The following is a 24,794-nucleotide window of genomic DNA, read 5'->3' as shown; positions in this document are numbered from 1 at the left end:
TGACAGTCGTGGCCTGGGGCTCCAGAGGGCACCACATGTAGGTATATACAGGTGTATGTGTATTGAAAATAAAAAGGTGTTGGCATCTCGTGGATTGGCGTGAGTACTTAGTTGGTCAAACGTTTTGAATTCCCAGAACTTCCTAACCGTCATTCCTGGTCACATATCTTTCACTAAGGGAAGCAGATCTCCCGTAAATGTTCCTTTCCATAAGTGTTAAAGGATTCCTGTTCGATGCCCACCTCTCAATCGGAGCCATTTCCAGATAAGCGCGTTCCCCGACTGGTGTCAGCAGGGGGCGCGTCTCCACTTTCACTTGGAGTTTTGCGGCCGATGAGATGTGCCGTCTTGTGATGAAGCTTGGAGAGGGAGAAACAGGAGGGAGGGACAGAGACGGCGCGCTTCTCAGAAATAGCGGGAGCAAGAACAGGGAAAGACAGCGAGAAACTCAGGCGGGAAAGGAAAGCGAATCGAGGACGGATCGCCTCGGGCTCGCACCGGCTGCGCGTCGATCCACCATGGTGGGCAAGACGGGGTCTGCCGTCCGCACGTCCATGCTCTTGGTGGGCTCCCTCGCCCTGAGCTCGCTGCGCTCGGCGCACTGCGGGCTCGACACCTGGGAACGCGGCTCTTGGCTCATCCCGCACTTTGCCAGGTCATGGCACTCGGGGTCCCGTTTCGTCCTGACGGATCCTCACTTCCCCGGGGACTCGGGGTCGGCGCCGGGGACCCGCGTTTACGGCATTACGACCAGCACGTTCGTGCTGAGCGGCGACAGTACGCACAACCAGGCTATAGTGCACTGGACGGGGGACAACAGCAGCGTGAGTGCGTCCGTGCGTGCGTGCGTGCGTCGGCTCTGGGCTGAGTGCGTCGGTGTGCGATCGAGTGCTTGAGTGAGTGTGCGCGAGTGAGTACGTACGTGCGCATGCTTTTTCCCATGCTCTGCTTCGCGCCCTTTCTGTCTCCGCCCTCTCAAATTCCCATCTACACCTGACTCTTCTCACTCTGATTCACTCTCTCCGCGCTCGCAAATCGCACTCACATCGGGTGCTCATGCACGTATGGCAGAGGCGATCGCGCCCCTGTCTACCTGGAGTTACGAAGACTGGGAAACCGACGTGGACAATTGGAATTTTGTTTGGGATATTGACGTGAGCGAAGCAAGGCCTTGCCGATGTCGGGAGACCACATCATGCTCCTCCACGCTTATCCTCGTGGATTCGCGGAGTTCCACGCACGTGGCGTCAATGCTTCCATGATACAGAGTGCGGCTTATCAGGACTGACTAATCATATTTCATAGTTTGGAGACCTTTCCTGAAAGAAAAAACCTTAGAAAGTCTTAATTATCTGATTAATTTATTGGTTAAAAGTAGAAAATGAGTCTTGTAATCAACCACATTTCATACTGCAGGTGTCACTGTTCAACACCAATTTGGATCTGATTTCACAAGATGATCCTCAATTCTCACGGTCAAAATGCAGTGATGAGGGGGTGAAAGTGGGTAAAAAGGTCGTGATAAGAGGGTGAAAGTGGGTAAAATGTGGGGATAAGAGGGCGAAAGTGGGTAATATGTGGGGATAAGAGGGTGAAAGTGGGTAATATGTGGGGATAAGAGGGGGTGAAAGTGGGTAAAATGTTGTGATAAGAGGGGGTGAAAGTGAGTAAAATGTGGGGATAAGAGGGTGAAAGTGGGTAAAATGTGCTGATAAGAGGGTGAAAGTGGGTAAAATGTGGGGATAAGAGCGTGATAAGTTAAATGTGGGGATAAGAGGGTGAAAGTGGGTAAAATGTTGTGATAAGAGGGGGTGAAAGTGGGTAAAATGTGGGGATAAGAGGGCGAAAGTGGGTAATATGTGGGGATAAGAGGGTGAAAGTGGGTAATATGTGGTGATAAGAGGGCGAAAGTGGGTAAAATGTTGTGATAAGAGGGGGTGAAAGTGGGTAAAATGTTGTGATAAGAGGGGGGGTGAAAGTGGGTAAAATGTGGGGATAAGAGGGTGAAAGTGGGTAAAATGTGGGGATAAGAGCGTGATAAGTTAAATGTGGGGATAAGAGGGTGAAAGTGGGTAAAATGTTGTGATAAGAGGGGGTGAAAGTGGGTAAAATGTTGTGATAAGAGGGGGTGAAAGTGGGTAAAATGTGGGGATAAGAGGGTGAAAGTGGGTAAAATGTGGGGACAAGAGGGTGATAAATTAAATGTGATGATAAGAGGGTGAAAGTGGGTAAAATGTGGGGATAAGAGGGTGATAAGTTAAATGTGGGGATGAGAGGGTGAAAGTGGGTAAAATGTGGGGATAATAGGGTGATAAGTTAAATGTGGGGATAAGAGGGTGAAAGTGGGTAAAATGCAGTGATAAGAGGGGGTGAAAGTGGATAAAATGTGGGGATAAGAGGGTGAAAGTGGGTAAAATGTGGGGATAAGAGCGTGATAAGTTAAATGTGGGGATAAGAGCGTGATAAGTTAAATGTGGGGATAAGAGGGTGAAAGTGGGTAAAATGTTGTGATGAGAGGGTGAAATTGGGTAAAATGTGGCGATGAGTGGGTGAAAGTGGGTAAAATGTGGTGATAAGAGGGTTAAAAGTGGATAATAATGTGGGGATAAGAGGGTGAAACTGGGTAAAATGTGGGGATAAGAGCGTGATAAGTTAAATGTGGGGATAAGAGGGTGAAAGTGGGTAAAATGTTGTGATGAGAGGGTGAAATTGGGTAAAATGTGGCGATGAGTGGGTGAAAGTGGGTAAAATGTGGTGATAAGAGGGTAAAAAGTGGATAATAATGTGGTGATGAGGGTGAAAGTGGGTTAAAATGTGGTGATAAGAAGGTGAAAGTGGTGATAAGAGTAAAGGTGAAAGTGGGTAAAATGTGGTGATAAGAGGGTGAAAGTGGGTAAAATGTGGTGATAAGAGGGTGAAAGTGGGTAAAAAGGTCGTGATAAGAGGGTGAAAGTGGTGATAAGAGGGGGGTGAAAGTGGGTAAAAAGGTGGTGATAAGTGGGTAAAATGTGGTAATAAGAGGGGTGAAAGTGGGTAAAAAGGTGGTGATGAGGGTGAAAGTGGGTAAAAAGGTGGTGATAAGAGGGTGAAAGTGGGTAAAATGTGGTAATAAGAGGGGTGAAAGTGGGTAAAAAGGTGGTGATGAGGGTGAAAGTGGGTAAAATGTGGGGATAAGAGGGTGAAAGTGGGTAAAATGTGGTGATAAGAGGGTAAAAGTGGGTAATAATGTGGTGATATGAAGGTGAAAGTGGCTAAAAAGTGGTGATAGGGGGTGAAAGTCGGTAAAAAGGTGGTGATAAGAGGGTGAAAGTGGGAAAAAAGTTGTGATAAGAGTGGGTGAAAGTGGGTAAAAAGGTGGTGATAAGAGGGTGAAAGTGGGTAAAATGTGGGGATAAGAGGGTGAAAGTGGGTAATAATGTGGTGATAAGAGGGTGAAAGTGCGTAAAATGTGGTGATAAGAGGGTGAATGTGGGTAAAATGTGGTCATAAGAGGGTAAAAGTGGGTAAAAAGTGGTGATAAGAGGGTGAAAGTGGGTAAAATGTGGTCATAAGAGGGTAAAAGTGGGTAAAATGTGGTGATAAAAGGGTGAAAGTGGGTAAAAAGTTGTGATAAGAGGGTAAAAGTGGGTAAAAAGGTGGTGATAAGAGGGTGAAAGTGCGTAAAATGTGGTGATAAGAGGGTAAAAGTGGGTAATAATGTGGTGATGAGGGTAAAAGTGGGTAAAAAGGTGGTGATAAGAGGGTGAATGTGGGTAAAATGTGGTCATAAGAGGGTAAAAGTGGGTAAAAAGTAGTGATAAGAGGGTGAATGTGGGTAAAATGTGGTCATAAGAAGGTAAAAGTGGGTAAAAAGTGGTGATGAGGGTAAAAGTGGGTAATAATGTGGTGATATGAGGGTGAATGTGGCTAAAAAGTGGTGATAAGAGGGGGTGAAAGTGGGTAAAAAGGTGGTGATGGGGGTAAAAGTGGATAAAAATGTGGTGATAAGAGGGTGAATGTGGGTAAAATGTGGTGATAAGAGGGTGAAAGTGGGTAAAAAGTGGTGATAAGAGGGTGAATGTGGGTAAATCTTTACCTTTTTAATTGAAATCATAGCATGGAGACAGCCAAGCCCGTCTTCACAAAGTCAGGGCCGAGAGAGAAAGAGAAAGAAAGAGAGAGAGAGAGAGAGAGAGAGGGCCGGTCCATGGGGACCGATCGGCACTCTGACCGTGACGGTTCTGCCCTGACGAATCCGGGCAGCAGGGAAGAGTGAGGAAGATTTGGCCCTCGACGAGCCTTGAGGGTACAACCACCACGAAGTGGCATCCCCAATGGTTGTTCCTGGCAAGGGTTATACCGAGTAGTTTGCCTTTGTCTGAGCTCTATCCTATAAATGCTGAGTGCCAAGCAAGGAAGCAGCACGGACAATTTGTTTTCATCTTCGGTATGACTCGGCAGAGGGTTGAATCAAAAGCGACCAGACTCCGAGTAGCCCCCCCGATAATTACACCACCACAGTCTGGTTATGACATTGAGATACTGTAGCGATTTAAAATGATCAATATAATACATTTTACCATAAAGTTGTGACTATATTATCCGCTTTTTAACTTGTATAACCATACATACGTATTAGATACATAGACAAGCTATTAACTTTTGGGCTTGTTCCAGACAAGAGGTTTGCATTCATAAGTTCACTTGCATAACTTTTGTAAAAAATATATAACAGTTGGGGCAAAAGGGTACATTCTAATTAAGTTGTATCGGGTGAGTATTCCAGTCATTTTCAGATGAAGTTTCTGAAATAGGCATTACTAATAATTGTTAACCAGTCATTGATTGGGCAAAGAATATGCATTACTAGTTGTTAATCAGTCATTGATTGGGCAAAGAATATGCATTACTCGTTGTTAACCAGTCAATGATTGGGCAAAGAATATGCATTACTAGTTGTTAACCAATCATTGATTGGGTAAAGAATACGCATTACTAGTTGTTAACCAGTCATTGATTGGGTAAAGAATATGCATTACTAGTTGTTAACCAGTCATTGATTGGGTAAAGAATATGCATTACTAATAATTGTTAACCAGTCATTGATTGGGCAAAGAATATGCATTACTAGTTGTTAACCAATCACTGATTGGGTAAAGAATATGCATTACTAGTTGTTAACCAATCACTGATTGGGTAAATAATATGCATTACTCGTTGTTAACCAGTCATTGATTGGGCAAAGAATATGCATTACTAGTTGTTAACCAATCACTGATTGGGTAAAGAATATGCATTACTAGTTGTTAGCCAATCATTGATTGGGTAAAGAATATGCATTACTAGTGGTTAACTAATCACTGATTGTGTAAATATGCATTACTAGTTGTTAACTAATCACTGATTGGGTAAAGAATATGCATTACTTGTTAACCAATCACTGATTGGGTAAATATGCATTACTAGTTGTTGACCAATCACTGATTGGGTAAACAAGATGCATTACTAGTTGTTAACCAGTCACTGATTGGGCAAACAATATGCATTACTAGTTGTTAACCAATCACTGATTGGGTAAACAAAATGCATAACTAGTTGTTAACCAGTCACTGATTGGGCAAACAATATGCATTACTAGTTGTTAACCAATCACTGATTGGGTAAACAATATGCATTACTAGTTGTTAACCAATCACTGATTGGGTAAAGAATATGCATTACTAGTTGTTAACCAATCACTGATTGGGTAAAGAATATGCATTACTCGTTGTTAACCAATCACTGATTGGGCAAAGAATATGCATTACCAGTTGTTAACCAATCACTGATTGGGTAAAGATTATGCATTACTAGTTGTTAACCAATCACTGATTGGGTAAATAATATGCATTACTCGTTGTTAACCAGTCATTGATTGGGCAAAGAATATGCATTACTGGTTGTTAACCAATCACTGATTGGGTAAAGAATATGCATTACTAGTTGTTAACCAATCATTGATTGGGTAAAGAATATGCATTACTAGTTGTTAACTAATCACTGATTGTGTAAATATGCATTACTAGTTGTTAACCAATCACTGATTGGTTAAATATGCATTACTAGTTGTTAACCAATCACTGATTGGGTAAAGAATATGCATTACTTGTTGTTAACCAATCACTGATTGGGTAAATATGCATTACTAGTTGTTGACCAATCACTGATTGGGTAAACAAGATGCATTACTAGTTGTTAACCAGTCACTGATTGGGCAAACAATATGCATTACTAGTTGTTAACCAATCACTGATTGGGTAAACAAAATGCATAACTAGTTGTTAACCAGTCACTGATTGGGCAAACAATATGCATTACTAGTTGTTAACCAATCACTGATTGGGTAAACAATATGCATTACTAGTTGTTAACCAGTCACTGATTGGGTAAACAATATGCATTACTTGTTGTTAACCAATCACTGATTGGGTAAACAAAATGCATAACTAGTTGTTAACCAATCACTGATTGGGTAAACAATATGCATTACTAGTTGTTAACCAATCACTGATTGGGTAAACAATATGCATTACTAGTTGTTAACCACTCACTGATTGGGTAAACAATATGCATTACGAGGTGTTAACCAGTCACTGATTGGGTAAACAATATGCATTACGAGGTGTTAACCAGTCACTGATTGGGTAAACAATATGCATTACTAGTTGTTAACCAGTCACTGATTGGGTAAACAATATGCATTACTAGTTGTTAACCAATCACTGATTGGGTAAATAATATGCATTACTAGTTGTTAACCAGTCACTGATTGGGTAAACAATATGCATTATTTCTTGTTAACCAATCACTGATTGGGTAAACAATATGCATTACTAGTTGTTAACCAATCACTGATTGGGTAAACAATATGCATTACTAGTTGTTAACCAGTCACTGATTGGGTAAACAATATGCATTCCGAGGTGTTAACGAGTCACTGATTGGGGAAACAATATGCATTACTTGTTGTTAACCAGTCACTGATTGGGTAAACAATATGCATTACTAGTTGTTAACCAATCACTGATTGGGTAAACAATATGCATTAATAGTTGTTAACCAGTCACTGATTGGGTAAACAATATGCATTACTAGTTGTTAACCAATCACTGATTGGGTAAACAATATGCATTACTTCTTGTTAACCAATCACTGATTGGGTAAACAATATGCATTACTAGTTGTTAACCAATCACTGATTGGGTAAACAAGATGCATTACTAGTTGTTAACCAGTCACTGATTGAGCAAACAATATGCATTACAAGTTGTTAACCAATCACTGATTGGGTAAACAATATGCATTACTTCTTGTTAACCAATCACTGATTGGGTAAACAATATGCATTACTATTTTTTTTTTTTTTTTTTTTTTTTTGTATAGAAGATCGAGGCTCGTGAAAGAGCGAACATTAATCACACAAAAAGACAAACCGACACATAAAACATATAACATCGGGAGCGGTAGGCAAGATGGGGAGAGAGGGGGAAGGACACAAACACAACATTTGAGAGCAGGGACCGAGAGACATGGAGACATCGAGAGATCTGAGAGAGGGCGAGGGCTTTGGGGGGGGGGGGGCATGGGAAGGGGGCGGTGGGAGAGGTATAAAACATATGGACACTGCCAGGACTTCCAGGAAAGAAGTTAGAATTTCAAACAAGGTGGATCTGGGGTGAATTAGCGGGGGTAGAAAAGATCAAGGTTTGGATGGGGGAAGATAAGAGATGGTGGTGAACAGCTGTTTTAAAGACCTGGAGGGAGGAGTGGGAATGAAGGGAGTGAGGGAGTTTGTTCCAGAGGCGGGAGAAAAGAGGAATGAAAGAGTGAAGGTGAGCAGATAGCCGAGTTTCGGCAGTTTAACCATCAGAGGGTTGCTGGCAGATCTTGTGCGACCTGTAGGAATATTTGGGGGGCAGAGCACAGAGAGAGCTGGGGGTGCAAGGCCGGAGAGGAGTCGGTAGAAGACAGAAAGACCACCTACCTCCCTGCGGTGAGTGAGTGAAAGGCCCTCAGAGATAGCTTCATCGCGGGAGATTCCAATAATTCTGAAAGCTTTGGTTTCAACAGCGTGAAGCCGAGCTAGGTGTGAGGCAGGAGCACCGGCCCATAGGGGAGAACAGTATTCCATTGAGCTGTGGATGAAAGCCTTGTATGTGGTGAGGAGCTCAGGTGTGCCGAGGAAGGACTTCGCACGACGGAGGATGCCCAGTCGGCGACTGGCTTTGGAGGCCAGCTTGGAAATGTGGTTTTCCCAAGAAAGATCATGGCAGATAGTGAGACCCAAAAGCTTGAGCGACAGAACTTCTTGGAGAGGATTGTTGAGAAAGTAGATGGGAGGGTTGTCCAGTCGATCTTTTCGGAGAGACATAGTAAGAGTGTGACATTTGTCAGGATTGAAAGACATGTTCCACTTGTTTGACCAGTCTGTGATTTTGTCCAAGTCTTCAGAGAGTGAGGAGGCTGCAGACTGCCGATCTGAGGGAAGAGGAATGGAGCGGCAGAGAGTGGAGTCATCAGCAAAGAGATAGAGAGGATTTTCAAGAGAGTCAGAGAGATCAATGATGAAGACCAGAAAAAGCACGGGGCCCAGAACACTGCCTTGGGGAACTCCAGCCTCAACAGGAAGAGGAGATGAGAGAAACCCATTCAGGGCCACACGTTGACGACGACTAGAGAGGACGTCCGCCAGCCATGCGTGGAGATTTCCATGGATACCAAAGGAGGAGAGTTTGGTGAGCAGAGCGGGGTGCCAGACCGTGTCGAAGGCACGTGATATGTCGAGGGAGACAGCTCTAATTTCCTGTTTGGCATTGAGGACCTCCATCCATTGTTGAGACAGCAGAAGCAGCATGTCCAGAGTAGAGTGACCTGGTCTGAAACCAAATTGATGATCAGAGATCAAGCCATTGGAGAAGAGGAAAGATTTCATATCCGAAGCAATGATGGATTCCATGACTTTGCTGATAATTGGGAGAAGGCTGATTGGTCTGTAGTTGCTAGGATCTGTTTTTGCACCTTTTTTGTGCATAGCGGTGATGTTGGCTGATTTCCAAGCAGATGGCAGTTGACCTTGAGCAAAAGAGAGGGTGAAGAGAACAGAGAGAGGGTGAGATAGAGTGGCAGAGCAGGATTTTAGGACCCATGGGCTGATGCCGTCGGGTCCAGTTGCAGAATCAGAGTCGAGGGTTGACAGAAACTTTTCCACCTTGTCAGGAGGAAAGGGCACAGAGTCCAGGAGCAGCAGGGTACGACTGGGTATGGTGGGTACAGAGAGGGATGGGTTTGGGACACAAGATTTAGAGGCAAACACAGAGTTGAGGCATTCAGCTTTTTCACGTGCAGAGTCAGCTGTGTAGCCGTTTGAGGTGAGGGAGGGGATGGAGGGGGAACAAACACCAGAAACGGATTTGACCAGACGCCACCAGGATTTGGAAGAGGGAGACAGATAAGAGAGTTCGGTCTTGAGAACGGAGAGATATTGTTTCCTGGCTCTCCTGAGGGTGGACACACACTTGTTTCGGGCTTTGTGAAAGGAAATGAGGTTTCCTTCCGTTGGAATTGCTTTCCAGGAGACGAAGGCAAGTTGTTTCTGGGCAACAGCCTCACCACAAGATTCCGTGTACCATGGACGGGAGGAAGGGTATGACAACTGAAGACGAGATGTGATAAATCTGTGCATGAGAGAGAGCAATTTACTTTGGAAGAATTCCCAGGATGAGTTGATGTCAGAGGTGGTAGAGATGGTAGACCAGTCCAGATGATTGATGGCTGCTTGAAGACTGTGCCAGTTGGCCTGAGTGAAATGCCAGACTCGTCGACGCTGAGCAGGCTCCCTGAGGATGGTCAGAGAGATGTCCACTTTAACAAGGACATGATCAGATGATCCGATTGGAGCAGAAGAAGAGCAGCAGACATTTTCAGGGAAGTTAGTCATAACCAAGTCCAGAAGAGAAGATGTTCCGTTGACTGAGATCCGGGTCGGGAAATTGACAGATTGTGTCAGTCCCAGTGAGTCGCAGAAGTCCTTTGCTGAGGAGCCATGGCTGGTGAGAGAGGTACCCACACCCAGCCAACTGGCATGATGACAGTTGAAATCACCACATATGAGGAAGAGAGAGTTGGGATGAGTAGATAGAAGTTGGTCCATATTATCAGACAGCGAGATGTAGATGGAGTCATCACTGTTTGGTGGACGGTACAACACACATATGAACAAGAGGTGGGAGCGAAGGGGAAGCCGTAGCCAGAGGTATTCCTGGGGGTGAGGTGGAGAGAGTGCAGTGCAGGGCGAGTGAGGAAGAGAGTTTTTGATAAAGATAGCAACCCCGCCTCCAGGACGAGGCTCAGGTCTATCATACCGGAGGAGGGAGTAGCCCGGGAGAGATACTAAGGAATCAGCGACATCATAAAGGAGGAAAGTTTCTGTTAAGCAGATCACGTCTGGTTTGACAGAAGCAACCTGTATGGAGAGATCAGTTAAGTTTGAACGAAGGCCCCGGATGTTTGAGGTCCATACCGTTAATCAAGAGGAAGGGGGAGCATCAGATACAGAACAGGGGGGAGGAGGTTAGCGTAAGATGTGGAAGAGGTGGAAGAGGTAGGGAGAGCTGTTGAAGGTGTGTCAGAGATTTCAGAATAGCTCGAAGAAAGGGAAGGATGGGGCGGACAAAAGGTTTGATGGTGATTGGGTGAGGCACAATGAGGTGTTATTTGAGGAGGGGGAAGAGCGAGGCAGAAGGTTGGGGGAGATTGAGGTGAGAGTTGGAAGGGGGAAGAAGCGGGGAGGACGCTTTGAGGAGGGGGAGTGAGAGGGGGGAAATTGAGAAGCAATGAGGGTGGGGAGATTTGAAGGGGAGGGGTGAGGGGGGAGTTTGGGAGGGAAGGGACAAGGGGAGGGATTTGAAAGGGATGGGATATGGGGGAGATTTGGAGGAGAGGGGTGAGGGAGGAGTCTAGGAGGGGAGGGGCGAGGGCGTCTTGGCGGGGAGGGGTGAGGGGGTAGTTTAGGAGGGAGGGGGCAAGGGGGGAGATTTGAAAGGGATGGGTGATGGGGAAGATTTGGAGGGGAGGGGTGATGGGGAAGATTTGGAGGGGAGGGGTTATGGGGAAGATTTGGAGGGGAGGGGTGAGATTGGATTTTAGAAAGTGTACGATTTATGGGAAACGAACATTTATTGCAAAATGAGTTTCTTGTGACCTTCGAGTTAAAAATACGTTTAAGGACGCTGGATGGAGGATGGAGTGCAGGAGAGTTTAGGGAATGTAGAAAAAAGGCACTATAGGAGATGGATATTTTTTTTGGGATGAATTGATTTGGTGAGCAAGTCGAAAGCAGCCTTTTAAAGAAGAAGAAGAAAAAGGTGTTATAAAATATGACGGAATACATAACTTGAGGGGAAAGTGTAAACATTGAAGGTTAATAACAGTGAAAACTATTTGGGGAAATGGGGGAGAAACACGTGGTCGAAGAACGAACGAACGAATAAGAATGAATAAACGAATGAGAACAGAGAAAGAAATTTTTTTTTTTTTTTTTGAGTTGAGATTTACACAAGGAAGTAGGCTATGGGTGAAAAGATTGGGAATACAGAGAACGAAAGTTATTGGATCACAAACGACGGACCACTGAGAGAAAAACAAAGCCTCAAGGTTGTACAGTATACACTGTACAAGGCCTCAAGACACGACACGAATTAACACGATTTTCAATGCAGGTATGAAAGATTTGCACCGAAAAATCTTCGTCGGGACACAATATACGTACAACACCATAAATAAATACAGTTTTAACGAAAATACAAATGGGAACAATCACTTAACTTCGATTTCAAATCGTTCGCGACGCGGCAAAGGCCTTGCTCGCGGCACGGCAAACAGACGATCAATTTATGAAAGATAAACACCGAGAAAGAACCAAAGTTGCACACAATAACTTCACACACCGAAAGATAAATACAGTTTCGACAAAATACAATTGTGAACAGACTTAACTTCGAAAAACGTGGAGACCGTGTGGAGCTTCGAAAATCCCTCCCACCGTCTCGAGATCTCGCGAGACTCCGAGCAATCACTGATTGGGGTAAACAATATGCATTACTAGTTGTTAACCAGTCACTGATTGGGTAAACAATATGCATTACAAGGTGTTAACCAGTCACTGATTGGGTAAACAATATGCATTACTCGGTGTTAACCAGTCACTGATTGGGTAAACAATATGCATTACTAGTTGTTAACCAGTCACTGATTGGGTAAACAATATGCATTACTAGTTGTTAACCAGTCACTGATTGGGTAAACAATATGCATTACTAGTTGTTAACCAGTCACTGATTGGGTAAACAATATGCATTACTAGTTGTTAACTAGTCACTGATTGGGTAAACAATATGCATTACTAGGTGTTAACCAGTCACTGATTGGGGTAAACAATATGCATTACTAGTTGTTAACCAGTCACTGATTGGGTAAACAATATTCATTACTAGTTGTTAACCAGTCACTGATTGGGTAAACAATATGCATTACTAGTTGTTAACCAATCACTGATTGGGTAAAAAATATGCATTACTCGTTGTTAACCAATCACTGATTGGGTAAACAATATGCATTAGAGGCGGAATACAAAGTTTGTTGAAGCGAAATGTCTAACAAAATGAATAGAGCCTTAATTTAGGGGTTAAAAGTGGTTTGCCATGTGTATGTGGCAATGGCTCAATCATGACATTAACTACAACAGTCCTGTGAAAAAGTCTTACTTAGGCCACATTGAAAATAAACACTTTTGTTGACAAATTGGATGATTTTGAGAAACCAGTGTGGATTGGCTCACCACGCTCGCATCATCACACGTCGCTACTGGGGCACAGGCTTGTTTTAACAGGATCAGACCAAGCATGACATCATAATATGTTTGATCGGGTCATTGAGAGGATGACAACGTGCCACACCAATTTACTTCTGTAACGGTGTGGGGGGAAAGTGGGTGTGGGGGGTGGGGGGGGGGGGGGATATTGGGGGTTTGAAATAGAGATATTTGGATATTGAGTCACAAAACACTTTGGGGGGGGGGGGGGTATTGCTTTGTCATCGTATTAATATTAATTATGTTGTTGTGGTGCGGGAGCACACACGTTGAACAAAGGTAGGCCACAACGCTTTGGTTATCATCGAGCTCTTTATTCATTGCTCACTCATCCGCACTGGAGCGTTCCGGGCTGCGCGCCCGTTGTATCTCCCGCGGCCACGCCTACCCCTCGGGCGTGGCCGCCGCCCACTTGGTGCGTGGAATGATGCCCTCACGCCAGTGAGCTTTCATGTCCGCCACACGCGCCCCCCCAGAATTCCCACGCACCTGGAGGGCCAGTTTGCGGGGCAACCGGATGACCCGGCCGAAGCGCCCTCTGTTGACTGGCGGCAACCGGGGTGCAGGGATGCACCCGGGATGGGTGCAGGACCGGGGGGCGGCATGCCGGTGGGCCTGGGTGGTGCCGGGGGTCCGCCCGCAGGGGGGCGGCCCCGACGTGGGGGCCGAGCCACCGGCGGTGGGTGGTCCACGTCGAGGTGGGCCGGCTTGAGGCGATCCACCGAGACGCGGTCGGGAGTGCCGCCGATGTCCAAGGTGAAATGCTTCACCCCGGTCTCCAGCATGTGGAAAGGCCCGTCGTACGGGGGCCGCAGTGGTGTCCGGTGGGCGTCGTGCCGGACGAAGACGTACTCCGCGGTGCGAAGCTCCGGGGCGACGTGCGTAGGCGGGTGCCCGTGGTGCGCCGTCGCGTGAACCTCCGGGCAGTCTCCTGCAGCGCGAAGCGCTCCTGCGCCGTGGACCATGGTGCCGTGGGGTCGGGGAGGAACTCGCCCGGCACCCGCAGCGGTTGTCCGAAGACCAACTCCGCCGCGGATGCGCGCAGGTCATCCTTGGGCGCCGTCCGGAGGCCCAGCAGGACCCAGGGGAGCCTGTCGACACAGCCGCCGTCGCGGAGGGTGGCCCGGAGCATGGCCTTCAACGAGCGGTGGAACCGCTCGCACAGGCCGTTGACCTGGGGGTGGTAGGCCGTGGTTTGGTGCAGCTGGACCCCGAGCCCCGGCGTGACCGCCCCCCAGAGCTCCGAGGTGGACGAGATGTCTGAGGGGGCGCCGAACCGGGCGACCCAGGTGGCGATGAACGCCTGCGCGATGTCCGCCGCCGTCGTCGCCGCCAAAGGCACGGCCTCCGACCACCGGGTGGTGCAGTCCACCATGGTGAGGACGTGGGTGAAGCCCCGCGAGGGGGGCAGAGGTCCCACCAGGTCCACGTGCACGTGGTCGAACCTACGTGCCGGCACCGTAAACGGGGCCAATGGGGCCTGGGTGTGCCGGTGCACCTTCGCGCGCTGGTACGCGAGGCACGTACTGGTCCAGCCGCGGACGGCCTTCCGGAGGCCATGCCAGACAAACTTGTCGGCGACCAACCTCTGGGAGGCCTTCGTGCCCGGGTGGGACAGGCCGTGGATGGCGTCAAAAAACCTGGCACTGCCAGCCCACGGGCATGATGGGGCGAGGCCGCCCGAGGGAGACGTCGCACAAGAGGGCCGCGCCGTCGAACGGCACCTCGGTGACGCGGAGGCCCGTGACGGCGGTCCGCAAGGCCTGGACGCCGGGGTCGGTGGCCTGGTCCGCCGCCATCCGGGCATAGTCGATGCCAAGGTGGACTGCGTGGGCGACGGACCGGGAAAGGCAATCCGCCACCGGGTTGTCCTTCCCCGCGACGTGCCGGATGTCCATCGTGTACTCGGACACGGCCGAGAGTTGACGCTGCTGCCGGGCCGACCACGGCTCGGCGACCTTGCCCATCGCGAAAACCAGTGGCTTGTGGTCGACGAAGGCCGTGAACGCACGGCCCTCGAGCAGATGGCGGAAGTGCCTGACCGCCAGGTGAAGCCCGAGCAACTTGCGGTCGAAGGTACTATAGCGGCGTTCGGGCGGGCGAAGCTGCCGGCTGAAGAACGCCAACGGTTGCCAGGCACCACGCACCCATTGCTCGTGCACCGCGCCCACCGCGTAGTCCGAGGCATCGGTGGTGAGGGCGATCGGTGCATCGGGCGCCAGGTGCGCGAGCATGGTGGCATTAGCCAAGGCGAGCTTCGCGCCCGCGAACGCCATGTCCATCTGCTCTGTCCAGGTAATGTCACCTTTGCCCGGCTTGCCCCGGAGGGCCTCGTGCAAGGGGCGCAGGAGCTGGGCGATGCGGGGCAGGAACCGATGGTAAAAGTTTACCATGCCCAGGAACTCCTGGAGCCCCTTGATAGTGCGGGGGCGCGGAAACCCCTTCACCGCCTCCACCTTGGCCGGTAGGGGGACGGCCCCATGCCTGGTGATGTGGTGCCCCAAAAAGTCGATGACGGCGACGCCGAACCGGCACTTGGCGGGGTTCACGATGAGGCCATGCTGGCCCAGACGTTCGAAGAGCGTGCGGAGATGGTGTAGGTGCTCTTCGCGGGACGCGCTGGCGACGAGGATGTCGTCCAGGTACACGTAGACAAAATCCAAGTTGCGCAAGATGCTGTCCATTAGGCGCTGGAACGCCTGAGCCGCATTCTTCAAACCGAAGGGCATCCGAAGAAATTCGAAAAGTCCGAACGGCGTGATGACCACCATCTTCGGGATGTCCTCCGGCCTGACGGGGACCTGATGGTAGCTGCGTATGAGGTCCACCTTCGAAAAGAAGGACATGCCCGCCAACCGGGCGGAGAAGTCCTGGATGTGGGGGACGGGGTAGCGGTCGGGGGTGGTGGCGTCGTTGAGGCGCCGGTAGTCCCCGCACGGTCGCCATCCCCCGCCGGGCTTTGGCACGATGTGAAGCAGCGACGCCCAAGCACTCTCGGAGCGCCGCACGATGCCGAGCCGCTCCAGCATAGCGAACGCCGCTTTAGCTACGGCGAGCTTCGTCGGCTCGAGGCGGCATGCCCGGGCGTAGACCGGTGGCCCGGCGGTGGGGATGTGGTGTTCCACCCCGTGCTTGACGGCCCCCGCCGAGAAGGTGGGCCGCGTGAGGGCCGGGAAACCTGCGAGGAGGCGGGTGAATTCGTTCGCTGCCGGAAGCGTACAGATGAACCTGGCCGGAACCGAACCGCTCAGCAAGCCGCTCGGCGAGCCGCTCGATGAGCCACTCCGGGAGCTGCTCAACGAGGCGGGCAGCGCGCAAGCGAGCGAGCTGAACGTCTCAGCCTGGACAAGCCTTCTGTGCTCGACATCCACCAGTAGACCATTGGCACACAGGAATTCCGCGCCGAGCAGTGCCATAGGCACGTCGGCAGTGACGAACGACCATCGGAAAACCTGCCCTCCGAAGCGCAGAGAAAGGCAGCGTTTTCCGTATGTGCGAATGGACGTACTGTTGGCAGCAAGCAGTGCGGGGCCCCGGCCCGCGGACTGCTTGTCGGACGTACCGGCGGGAACCTGCGCTCCCGTGTCGCACAGGTAACGGCGCCCGGATAAGGTGTCCGTGATGAACAACAGGCTGCCAGTATGGCAGACGCTTATGGCAGGAAGCGAGCGCCGGCCTGGTCGTTTCCCGACCTGCCAAAAGTACAAGGCGGGCGACAGGACCTGGCCTTGTGGCCGAACCTGGCATGGAAATGGCACCAGGTCTGGTCTGGTGGTGGTCGCCGCACCGGTTGCGACGTCGGTGGTGGGCGGGGCATGGCGGCGGCCACGCACGGATCCGCCAAACCTACGCCGCGCTCGGAAGGAACCGAACGCCATACTACGCAGCGATCCGCCAAACCTACGCCGTATTCGGGAGGATCCGAACGCCATGCCACGCGGCGATCCGCCAAACCTACGCCATATTCGGGAGGATCCGAATGCCATGCCACGCGGCGATCCGCCAAACCTACGCCGTATTCGGGAGGATCCGATGGTGGTCGCCACACCGGTTGCGACGTCGGTGGTGGGCGGGGCATGGCGGCGGCCACGCATGGATCCGCCAAACCTACGCCGCGCTCGGAAGGAACCGAACGCCATACTATGCGGCGATCCGCCAAACCTACGCCGTATTCGGGAGGATCCGAACGCCATGCCACGCGGCGATCCGCCAAACCTACGCCATATTCGGGAGGATCCGAATGCCATGCCACGCGGCGATCCGCCAAACCTACGCCGTATTCGGGAGGATCCGAACGCCATGCCACGTGGCGATCTGCCAAACCTACGCCGTGCTCAGAAGGATCCGAACCACCCGCGCCGTGCGCGGCGCCGGGACCCACGACGGCCGTGCTATATGCCGGCCGCGCGTCGTGGGCTGCGAAGTACTTGTCCGCATCCCTGGCCAGGGCCTGCGGTTCCGTAATGGTCGACCCGGCCAACGCGAGCCGCACCTGTACAGGCAGCACGCAGAGGAAGAGAGCACGGAACAGGAAATCCGCGCGGCCGTCGCCGAGCAGGGCTAGCATGTAATCCATGCGGGCGGACGGGCGTGTGTCGCCGAGGGCGGGAAGGTCCAAAAGACGGTCGGCGCGGTCGGCCTCTGGGAGGCCAAACGTATCGAGGAGCAGCTGCTTGAGCGCCGCGTACTTGCCCTCGTCCGGCGGGTGCCGGAGGAAGGACACGACACGCGCGGCCGTGCCGGAGCCAAGGGCAGCGACCACGTAGACGTACCTCGTGTCGTCCGCCGTGATGTCCCGGAGCTGGAATTGGGCCTCGGCTTGAAAAAACCAGGTGTCGGCCTGCGCTTCCCAGAACTCCAGCAGCTTGATCGCGTTGATGGCCATTGCGCGTTTGGGGGTTCAACTACGGTTGAACCAGTCGGAGGTCACCAATGTGGTGCGGGAGCACACACGTTGAACAAAGGTAGGCCACAACGCTTTGGTTATCATCGAGCTCTTTATTCATTGCTCACTCATCCGCACTGGAGCGCTCCGGGCTGCGCGCCCGGTGTATATCCCGCGGCCACGCCTACCCCTCGGGCGTGGCCGCCGCCCACTTGGTGCGTGGAATGATGCCCTCACGCCAGTGAGCTTTCGTGTCCGCCACATTGTTATCATTACCTCCACCACAAAAGGCAGATGGAAGTTATGTTTTCTCCCCTGTCTTTCTATCTGTTTATTACTTGTGAAAATCGAAGATTTTTCAAGTGTATTGGTTGGTCTTGTGCGTTATTACTTGGAAAAAGGAAGATTTTTTTTTGTAAAGTATGTTGATCACTCCAGTTTGTGTGTTTGTTTGTGTGTGTTAGTTTGTCCGCTCATTTATACTTGCCTCCAGGTCACAATTTTAAACCGATCTTCATGAAATTTCACCAAATGTTAGAGTTCGTGGTCCGACAAAATGCTATATATTTTTGAAGTCAAAAGATCAAAAGGTCCACATAGGCCAAAGGTCAACCACTTTTTTCAAATTTCTAAAATTATCAATTTTCATATGATTGACTTGAAATTTGAATAGGAATTGCATATCAGCGAAGTGAATTCAACCAGCAACTATTTTGGAGATCAACAAAAGCCAAAAGGTCAACCTAGGCCAAAAGGTCAACAACCTTTTCATGTTTCTAAAATCTTCAATTTTCATTCTTTTTTTTTCTTTTTTTTTTGTATACAAGATCGAGGCTCGTGTAAGAGCTAACATTGATCACAAAAACACAAACTGACACATAAAACATAAAACATATGATAAAGGGAGTGGGATACAAGATGGAGAGCAGGGACATTGGGAGATCTGTGGGAGGGAGAGGGCTTGGGGGGAGGAAGCATGGGAAAGGGGGCGGGGTGGGGGGGGGGGTGGGAGAGGAAAAAACACATGGACAATGCTCGGACTTCCAGGAAAGAAGTCGGTATTTAATAAAAGTGGATTGGGGGTGTATTAACGGGGGGTAGAAAAGATCAAGGTTTTGGATGGGGGAAGATAAGAGATGGTGGTGAACAGCTGTTTTAAAGACCTGGAGGGAGGAGTGGGATTGAAGAGAGTGAGGGAGTTTGTTCCAGAGGTGGGAGAAAAGAGGAATGAAGGAGTGAAGGTGAGAAGAGAGTCTTGATTTCGGCAGTTTAACCATAAGAGGGTTGCTGGCAGATCTTGTGCGACCTGTAGGAATATTTGGGGGACAGAGCACAGAGAGAGCTGGGGGGAGCAAGGCCGGAGAGGAGTCGGTAGAAGACAGAAAGACCACCAACCTGCCTGCGGTGAGTGAGTGAAAGGCCCTCGGAGTTAGCTTAATCGCGGGAGATTCCAATGATTCTCAAAGCTTTGGTTTCAACAGCGTGAAGCCGAGCTAGGTGTGAGGCAGGAGCACCAGCCCAGAGGGGAGAACAGTATTCCATTGAGCTGTGGATGAAAACCTTGTATGTGGTGAGGAGCTCAGGTGTGCCAAGGAAGGACATCGCACGACGGAGGATACCCAGTCGGCGACTGGCTTTGGGTGCCAGCTTGGAAATAAGGTTTTCCCAGGAAAGATCATGGCAGATAGTGAGACCCAAAAGCTTGAGCGACAGAACTTATTGGAGGGGATTGTTCAGAAAGTAGATGGGAGGGTTGTGCAGTCGGTCTTTTCGGAGCGACATCGTAAGAGTGCGAGATTTGTCAGGATTGAAAGACATGTTCCACTTGTTTGCCCAGTCTGTTAACCAGAGAGGACGTCTGCAAGCCATGCGTGGAGATTTCCATGGATACCATAGGAGGAGAGTTTGGTGAGCAGAGTGGGGCACCAGACCGTATCGAAGGCACGTGATATGTCGAGGGAGACAGCTCTGATTTCCTGTTTGGCATTAAGGACCTGCATCCATTGTTGAGACAGCAGAAGCAGCATGTCCAGAGTAGGATGACCTGGTCTGAATCCAAATTGATGATCTGAGATCAAGCCATTGCAGAAAAGGAAGGATTTGATGTCAGAAGCGATGATTGATTCCATGACCTTGCTGATGATTGGGAGCAGGCTGATTGGTCTATAGTTGCAAGGATCTGTTTTTGCACCTTTTCTGTGTAAAGCGGTAATGTTGGCTGATTTCCAAGCAGATGGCAGATGAGCTTGAGCAAAAGAGAGAGTGAGGAGAACAGAGAGAGGGTGAGAAAGAGCGGCAGAGCAGGATTTTAGGACCCGTGGGTTGATGCCGTCTTGTCGAGTTGCAGAATCATCGTCGTGGTTTGAAAAAAACTTATCCACATTGTCAGGAGAGAAGGACACAGAGTCCAGGAGCAGCAGGGTTCGACTGGGAAAGGTGGGTACAGAGAGAGATGGTTTCGGGACACAAGATTTTGAGAAAAACACAGAGTTGAGACATTCGGCTTTTTCACGTGCGGTGTCAGCTGTGTAGCCGTTTGAGGTAAAGGAGGGGATGGAAGGGGAACAAACTCCAGAAACAGATTTGACCAGATGCCAACAGGATTTGGAGGAGGGAGACAGGTTTGAGAGTTCAGTCTTGAGAGAGAGATATTGTTTCCTGGCTCTACTGAGGGTAGACACACATTTGTTCTGAGCTTTGACAAAGGAACTGAGATTACCTTCAGTTGGATTAGCCTCCCATGAGGTGAAGGGGAGTTGCTTAATGGCAACTGCCTCACCACAAGCTTCAGTGTACCATGGACGGGAGGAAGGGTACGACAACAGGAGACGAGATGGGATAAATCTGTGCATGAGAGAGAGTAGTTTACTTTGGAAGAATTCCCAGGAAGAGTTGATGTCAGAGGCAGTGGAGATGGGAAACCAGTCCAGATGATTGATGGCTGCTTGCAGACCGTGCCAGTCGGCGTGGGTGAAATGCCAGACTCTTCGACGCTGAGGAGGCTCTCTGAGAATGGCCAGAGAGATGTCCACTTTAACAAGCACATGATCAGAAGAACCGATTAGAGCAGAAGAAGAGCAGCAGACATTTGCAAGGAAGTTTGTCATAACCAAGCCCAGAAGACAAGATACTCCATTGGCTGAGATCCGGGTCGGGAAATTGACAGATTGTGTCAATCCCAGTGAGTCACAGAATTCCTTTGCTGAGCTGCCATGACTGGTGAGAGAGGAACCCACACCCCGCCAGCTGGCATGATGACAGTTGAAGTCACCACATATGAGGAAGAGAGAGTTGGGAGGAGTGGATAGAAGTCGGTCCATGTTGTCAGACAGCGAAATGTAAATGGAGTCATCACTGTTTGGAGGATGGTACAGAACACATATGAACAAAAGGTGGGAGCGGAGAGGCAGCAGTAGCCAGAGGTACTCCTGCGGGTGAGGTGGAGAGAGAGCAGTGCAAGGAGAGTGAGGAAGAGAGTTTTTGATAAGGATAGCAACCCCACCACTAGGACGAGGCTCAGGTCTATCATACCGGAGGAGGGAGTAACCAGCAAGAGATATTAAGGAATCAGAGACATCTTGAAGGAGGAAAGTTTCTGCTCAGCAGATCAAGTCTGGATTGTCAGAAGCAACCTGTATGGAGAGATCAGTCAGGTTTGAGCGAAGGCCCCGGATGTTTGAGGTCCATACCATTAATGAAGAGAGAGGGGGAGCATCGGGTACAGGACAGGGGAGGGGAGGTAGGAAGAGCAGTTGATAGTGTGTCAGAGATTCCAGAAGAGTTACAAGAAAGGGAAGGATGAGGAGGACGAAAGGTTTGATGGTGATGGGATGTGGCACAGTGAGGGTTTGTTTGAGGGGGGGCAGAGGAATGTAAAGGTTGGGGGAGGTGGAGGTATGAGATGGAAGGGAGATAAAGTGGGGAGGAGGTGGCTTTGAGGAGGAGGGGGGAGGAGGGAGAATTGGAGAGGAATGGTATGGGGGGAGATTTGAAGGGGAGGGGTTGGGGGGAGTTTTGAAGGGGAGGGGTTGGGGGGGAGTTTTGAAGGGGAGGGGTGAGGGGGGAGTTTAGGAGGGGAGGGGCAAGGGAGGAGTTTAGGAGTGTAGGGGCAAGGGGGGGGATTTGGAGGGGAGGGGCAAGAGGGGAGTTTAGAAAGTGGATGATTAATGAAAGACGAACATTGATAACAAATTGGGTTTATTGTGATTTTCAAGTTAGCAATCCGATTAAGAACGATGGAGGAGGGGTGGAATGAATGTGAATTTAGAACATGCATGAGGGAGAAGTATAAGAGATTTAATTTTTTTTTTTTGAAGTGGAGTGAGTTGGAGAGGAAATCGAAAAAAGCCTTTTAAATAGGAAGAAAAACAGCATGTTGTAATATACCACTGAATAAAACACTGCAGGGGATAGTTTAAACATATTTAAATAATATTCGAGATCAAACACGAGATCCTCACTCGTATTTGATCTTCATTTCAACAATATTGATCGATAAAGGTGATATAATATAACAAATATCATGAAACATTTACATTTTGTCGTCCATTGTATAATTTAAATAAATATAAATGCAAATTTCGCATGTGGAAAAGGTAAGTACAACCCTTGGCTCTAATAGGTGATATTGCCCCCTTTGGCAGAAACAACCTCAAGTAGGCATTTCTTATAACTGTCTACCAGTCTCTGACATCGACTGGGAGAAATTTTTGCCCACTCCTCCATGCAGAATTCTTTCAGCTGTGCGATGTTTGAGGGGTTTCTTGCATGCACAGCTCGTTTCAAATCCCCCCACAACATCTCGATGGGATTTAGATCCGGGCTTTGACTTGGCCTTTCCAGAACCCTCCATTTCTTCCTTTTCAGCCATTCCTTGGTGGATTTACTGGTATGTTTAGGGTCATTGTCATGTTGCAAGGTCCACCTTCGGTTGAGCTTCAACTTTCCGACAGATGGCCTCACATTATCCTCAAGCACCTTCTGGTACAATGAAGAATTCATAGTGGATTCTATGATGGTGAGCTGCCCAGGCCCTGATGCAGCAAAGCTGCCCCAAACCATAATATTTCCACCACCATGCTTTACAGTTGGTATCAGGTTATTGTGGTCAAATGCTGTCTTTGGTTTTCGCCAAACATGTCTTCTGGTACTGTGGCCAAATAGCTCTATCTTTGACTCATCTGTCCAGAGCACATTGTTCCAGAAGTGCTGGTCTTTGCCGAGGTGGTCATTGGCAAACTTTAGTCTTGCCCTGATGTTCTTTCTGGACAGCAAAGTTTTCCTCCTGGCACACCTCCCATGTAGATCAAATTTGCGCAGCCTCTTTCTAATGGTAGACTCGTGCACTTTGACATCAACAGTGGCAAGAGCTACTTGTTGGTCCCGTGATGACATTCTGGGGTTCTTAGAGACTTCTTTCAGCATTTTGCGGTCTGCTCTCGGGCTGAACTTGCTGGGGCGGCCTGGCCTGAACAAGTTGGCAGTTGTTTGGAATTTTCTCCACTTGTAGATGATCTTCCGGACAGTCGACTGATTGATTTCAAATTGTTTGGAGATCTTTTTAAATCCCTTCCCAGACTCGTAGGCATCTATAACCTTCTTTCTGAAGGCCTCAGAGAGCTCTTTTGATCTAGGCATGGTGACGCCGCACACTTCAACAACAAAGAGCAAACCAAAGTAAATGTCTGAGGTTTAAATAAGACAGGTTCCTCCAAGATCCTCTCTAACGATGTTCTAATCATTTGTACCTGAGCTGGTGCACCTGATTCTAAGTTTAGGTATTTTAAGTAGTGATAAATGTAGGGGTGTACTTACTTTTTCCACATGCGAAATTTGCATTTATGTTTATTTAAATTATACAATGGACTACAAAATGTAAATGTTTCATGATATTTGTTATATTATATCACCTTTATCTCTCAATATTGTTGAAATGAAGATCAAATAGCTGTATGTTGAAATATGTTGAAAAAGTCAAAACTTTACATGGGGTGTACTTACTTTTTCATGTGACTGTATATATAGAGATATGTAGTATTGAGATGAAACTATTGCTTTCTGCATCCTGAGCAGCAGCACATTCCTACCACACATCAACCTGTCTGTCATACACAAAACAGTTCTGGGGCAAGCCAGGAACAATTTAAATTAAAAAGGCTCTTCTGGTGTTCACCCCCATCAGCATAGAGCAGACGCTCCTTACCAGAGTGAACTGATCAAACCCTACAATACATTAATTTGAGATCAGTCCCCGGTACTGTAGTGGGTACCAGGAATCAAGTGGCACAGGAGGAGCGTGGGTATGCAGGCTGGCGTGGCCCAAGACGAAATGCGGCTTGGGCAGAAAATGAAATGATGGTGATGCGGAATGGAATTTGGAGGTGGCATTCGCATCTCCCCTCAAGGTCCAATTTGGGGAGCGACGTAGCAGAGACTGAGATAGTCACTACGAACGAACCCAAGTCATTTGTTTGCGAGTATGTGCGGATACGGCCTTTACCACCATTGGGACCACCTTTATGCACCCACTGCGTGTGGTCCCACAATTGGCTGCTGCCTGTGGACGGAGCCATATTTCGGGCCATCGTTCTGCCATGCGGTGCGGCCCCTCATTGGTGTTCTACTCTCAAGCAGGGCTACACACCTCACTGCAATGTCGTGGCTTGCAGTTATTTGTGGCCAAACAGTCCATGTTGTCGTCCATTATAATGCAAAGCAATTTCATGGTGTCATTGTTCCACTAGTCTTCCACATGGCCTCGCCTTTACAAGGGGTTTTGCACAATACAAACATACCCTATTCTGCTCTATTGTTTATGTTCATTGCCCCCATCCGTGCACATATAATGGCCACTTGCCCTTGACAGATCCCCAATGCAGGGTTAATTCTACCCTACGCAAGCACACTGTCCATTATATTTGAAGCACAATCTATATATGGACCCCCTTCCATGTTACTATACATATACGAGTATATATACATCTATTGCATGAACAATTTGGTTGTGATTCAACTGATATCCTT

The 24,794-nt window shown here is 48.9% G+C and overlaps 1 protein-coding gene across 1 annotated transcript in view; it reads left to right on the top strand.

The window, feature by feature from the left end:
• Positions 1-413: 413 nt before the first annotated feature.
• LOC137422120 (VPS10 domain-containing receptor SorCS1) overlaps positions 414-24,794 on the top strand; it is an 886,462-nt gene continuing 862,081 nt past the window's right edge. Inside the window, exon 1 of the mRNA XM_078772485.1 lies at positions 414-824. Within this exon, the coding sequence (XP_078628611.1) occupies positions 519-824 (306 nt within the window). The 5' untranslated portion in view covers positions 414-518. The remainder of the gene's footprint in view (positions 825-24,794) is intronic.

The sequence above is a fragment of the Myxine glutinosa genome, chromosome 2, assembly GCF_964187855.1.
Source record: "Myxine glutinosa chromosome 2, kmMyxGlut1.1, whole genome shotgun sequence".
Lineage (NCBI taxonomy): Eukaryota > Metazoa > Chordata > Myxini > Myxiniformes > Myxinidae > Myxine > Myxine glutinosa.
Note: the sequence above shows the minus strand (reverse complement) of the source record. Positions and strands in the feature narration are given on the sequence as shown.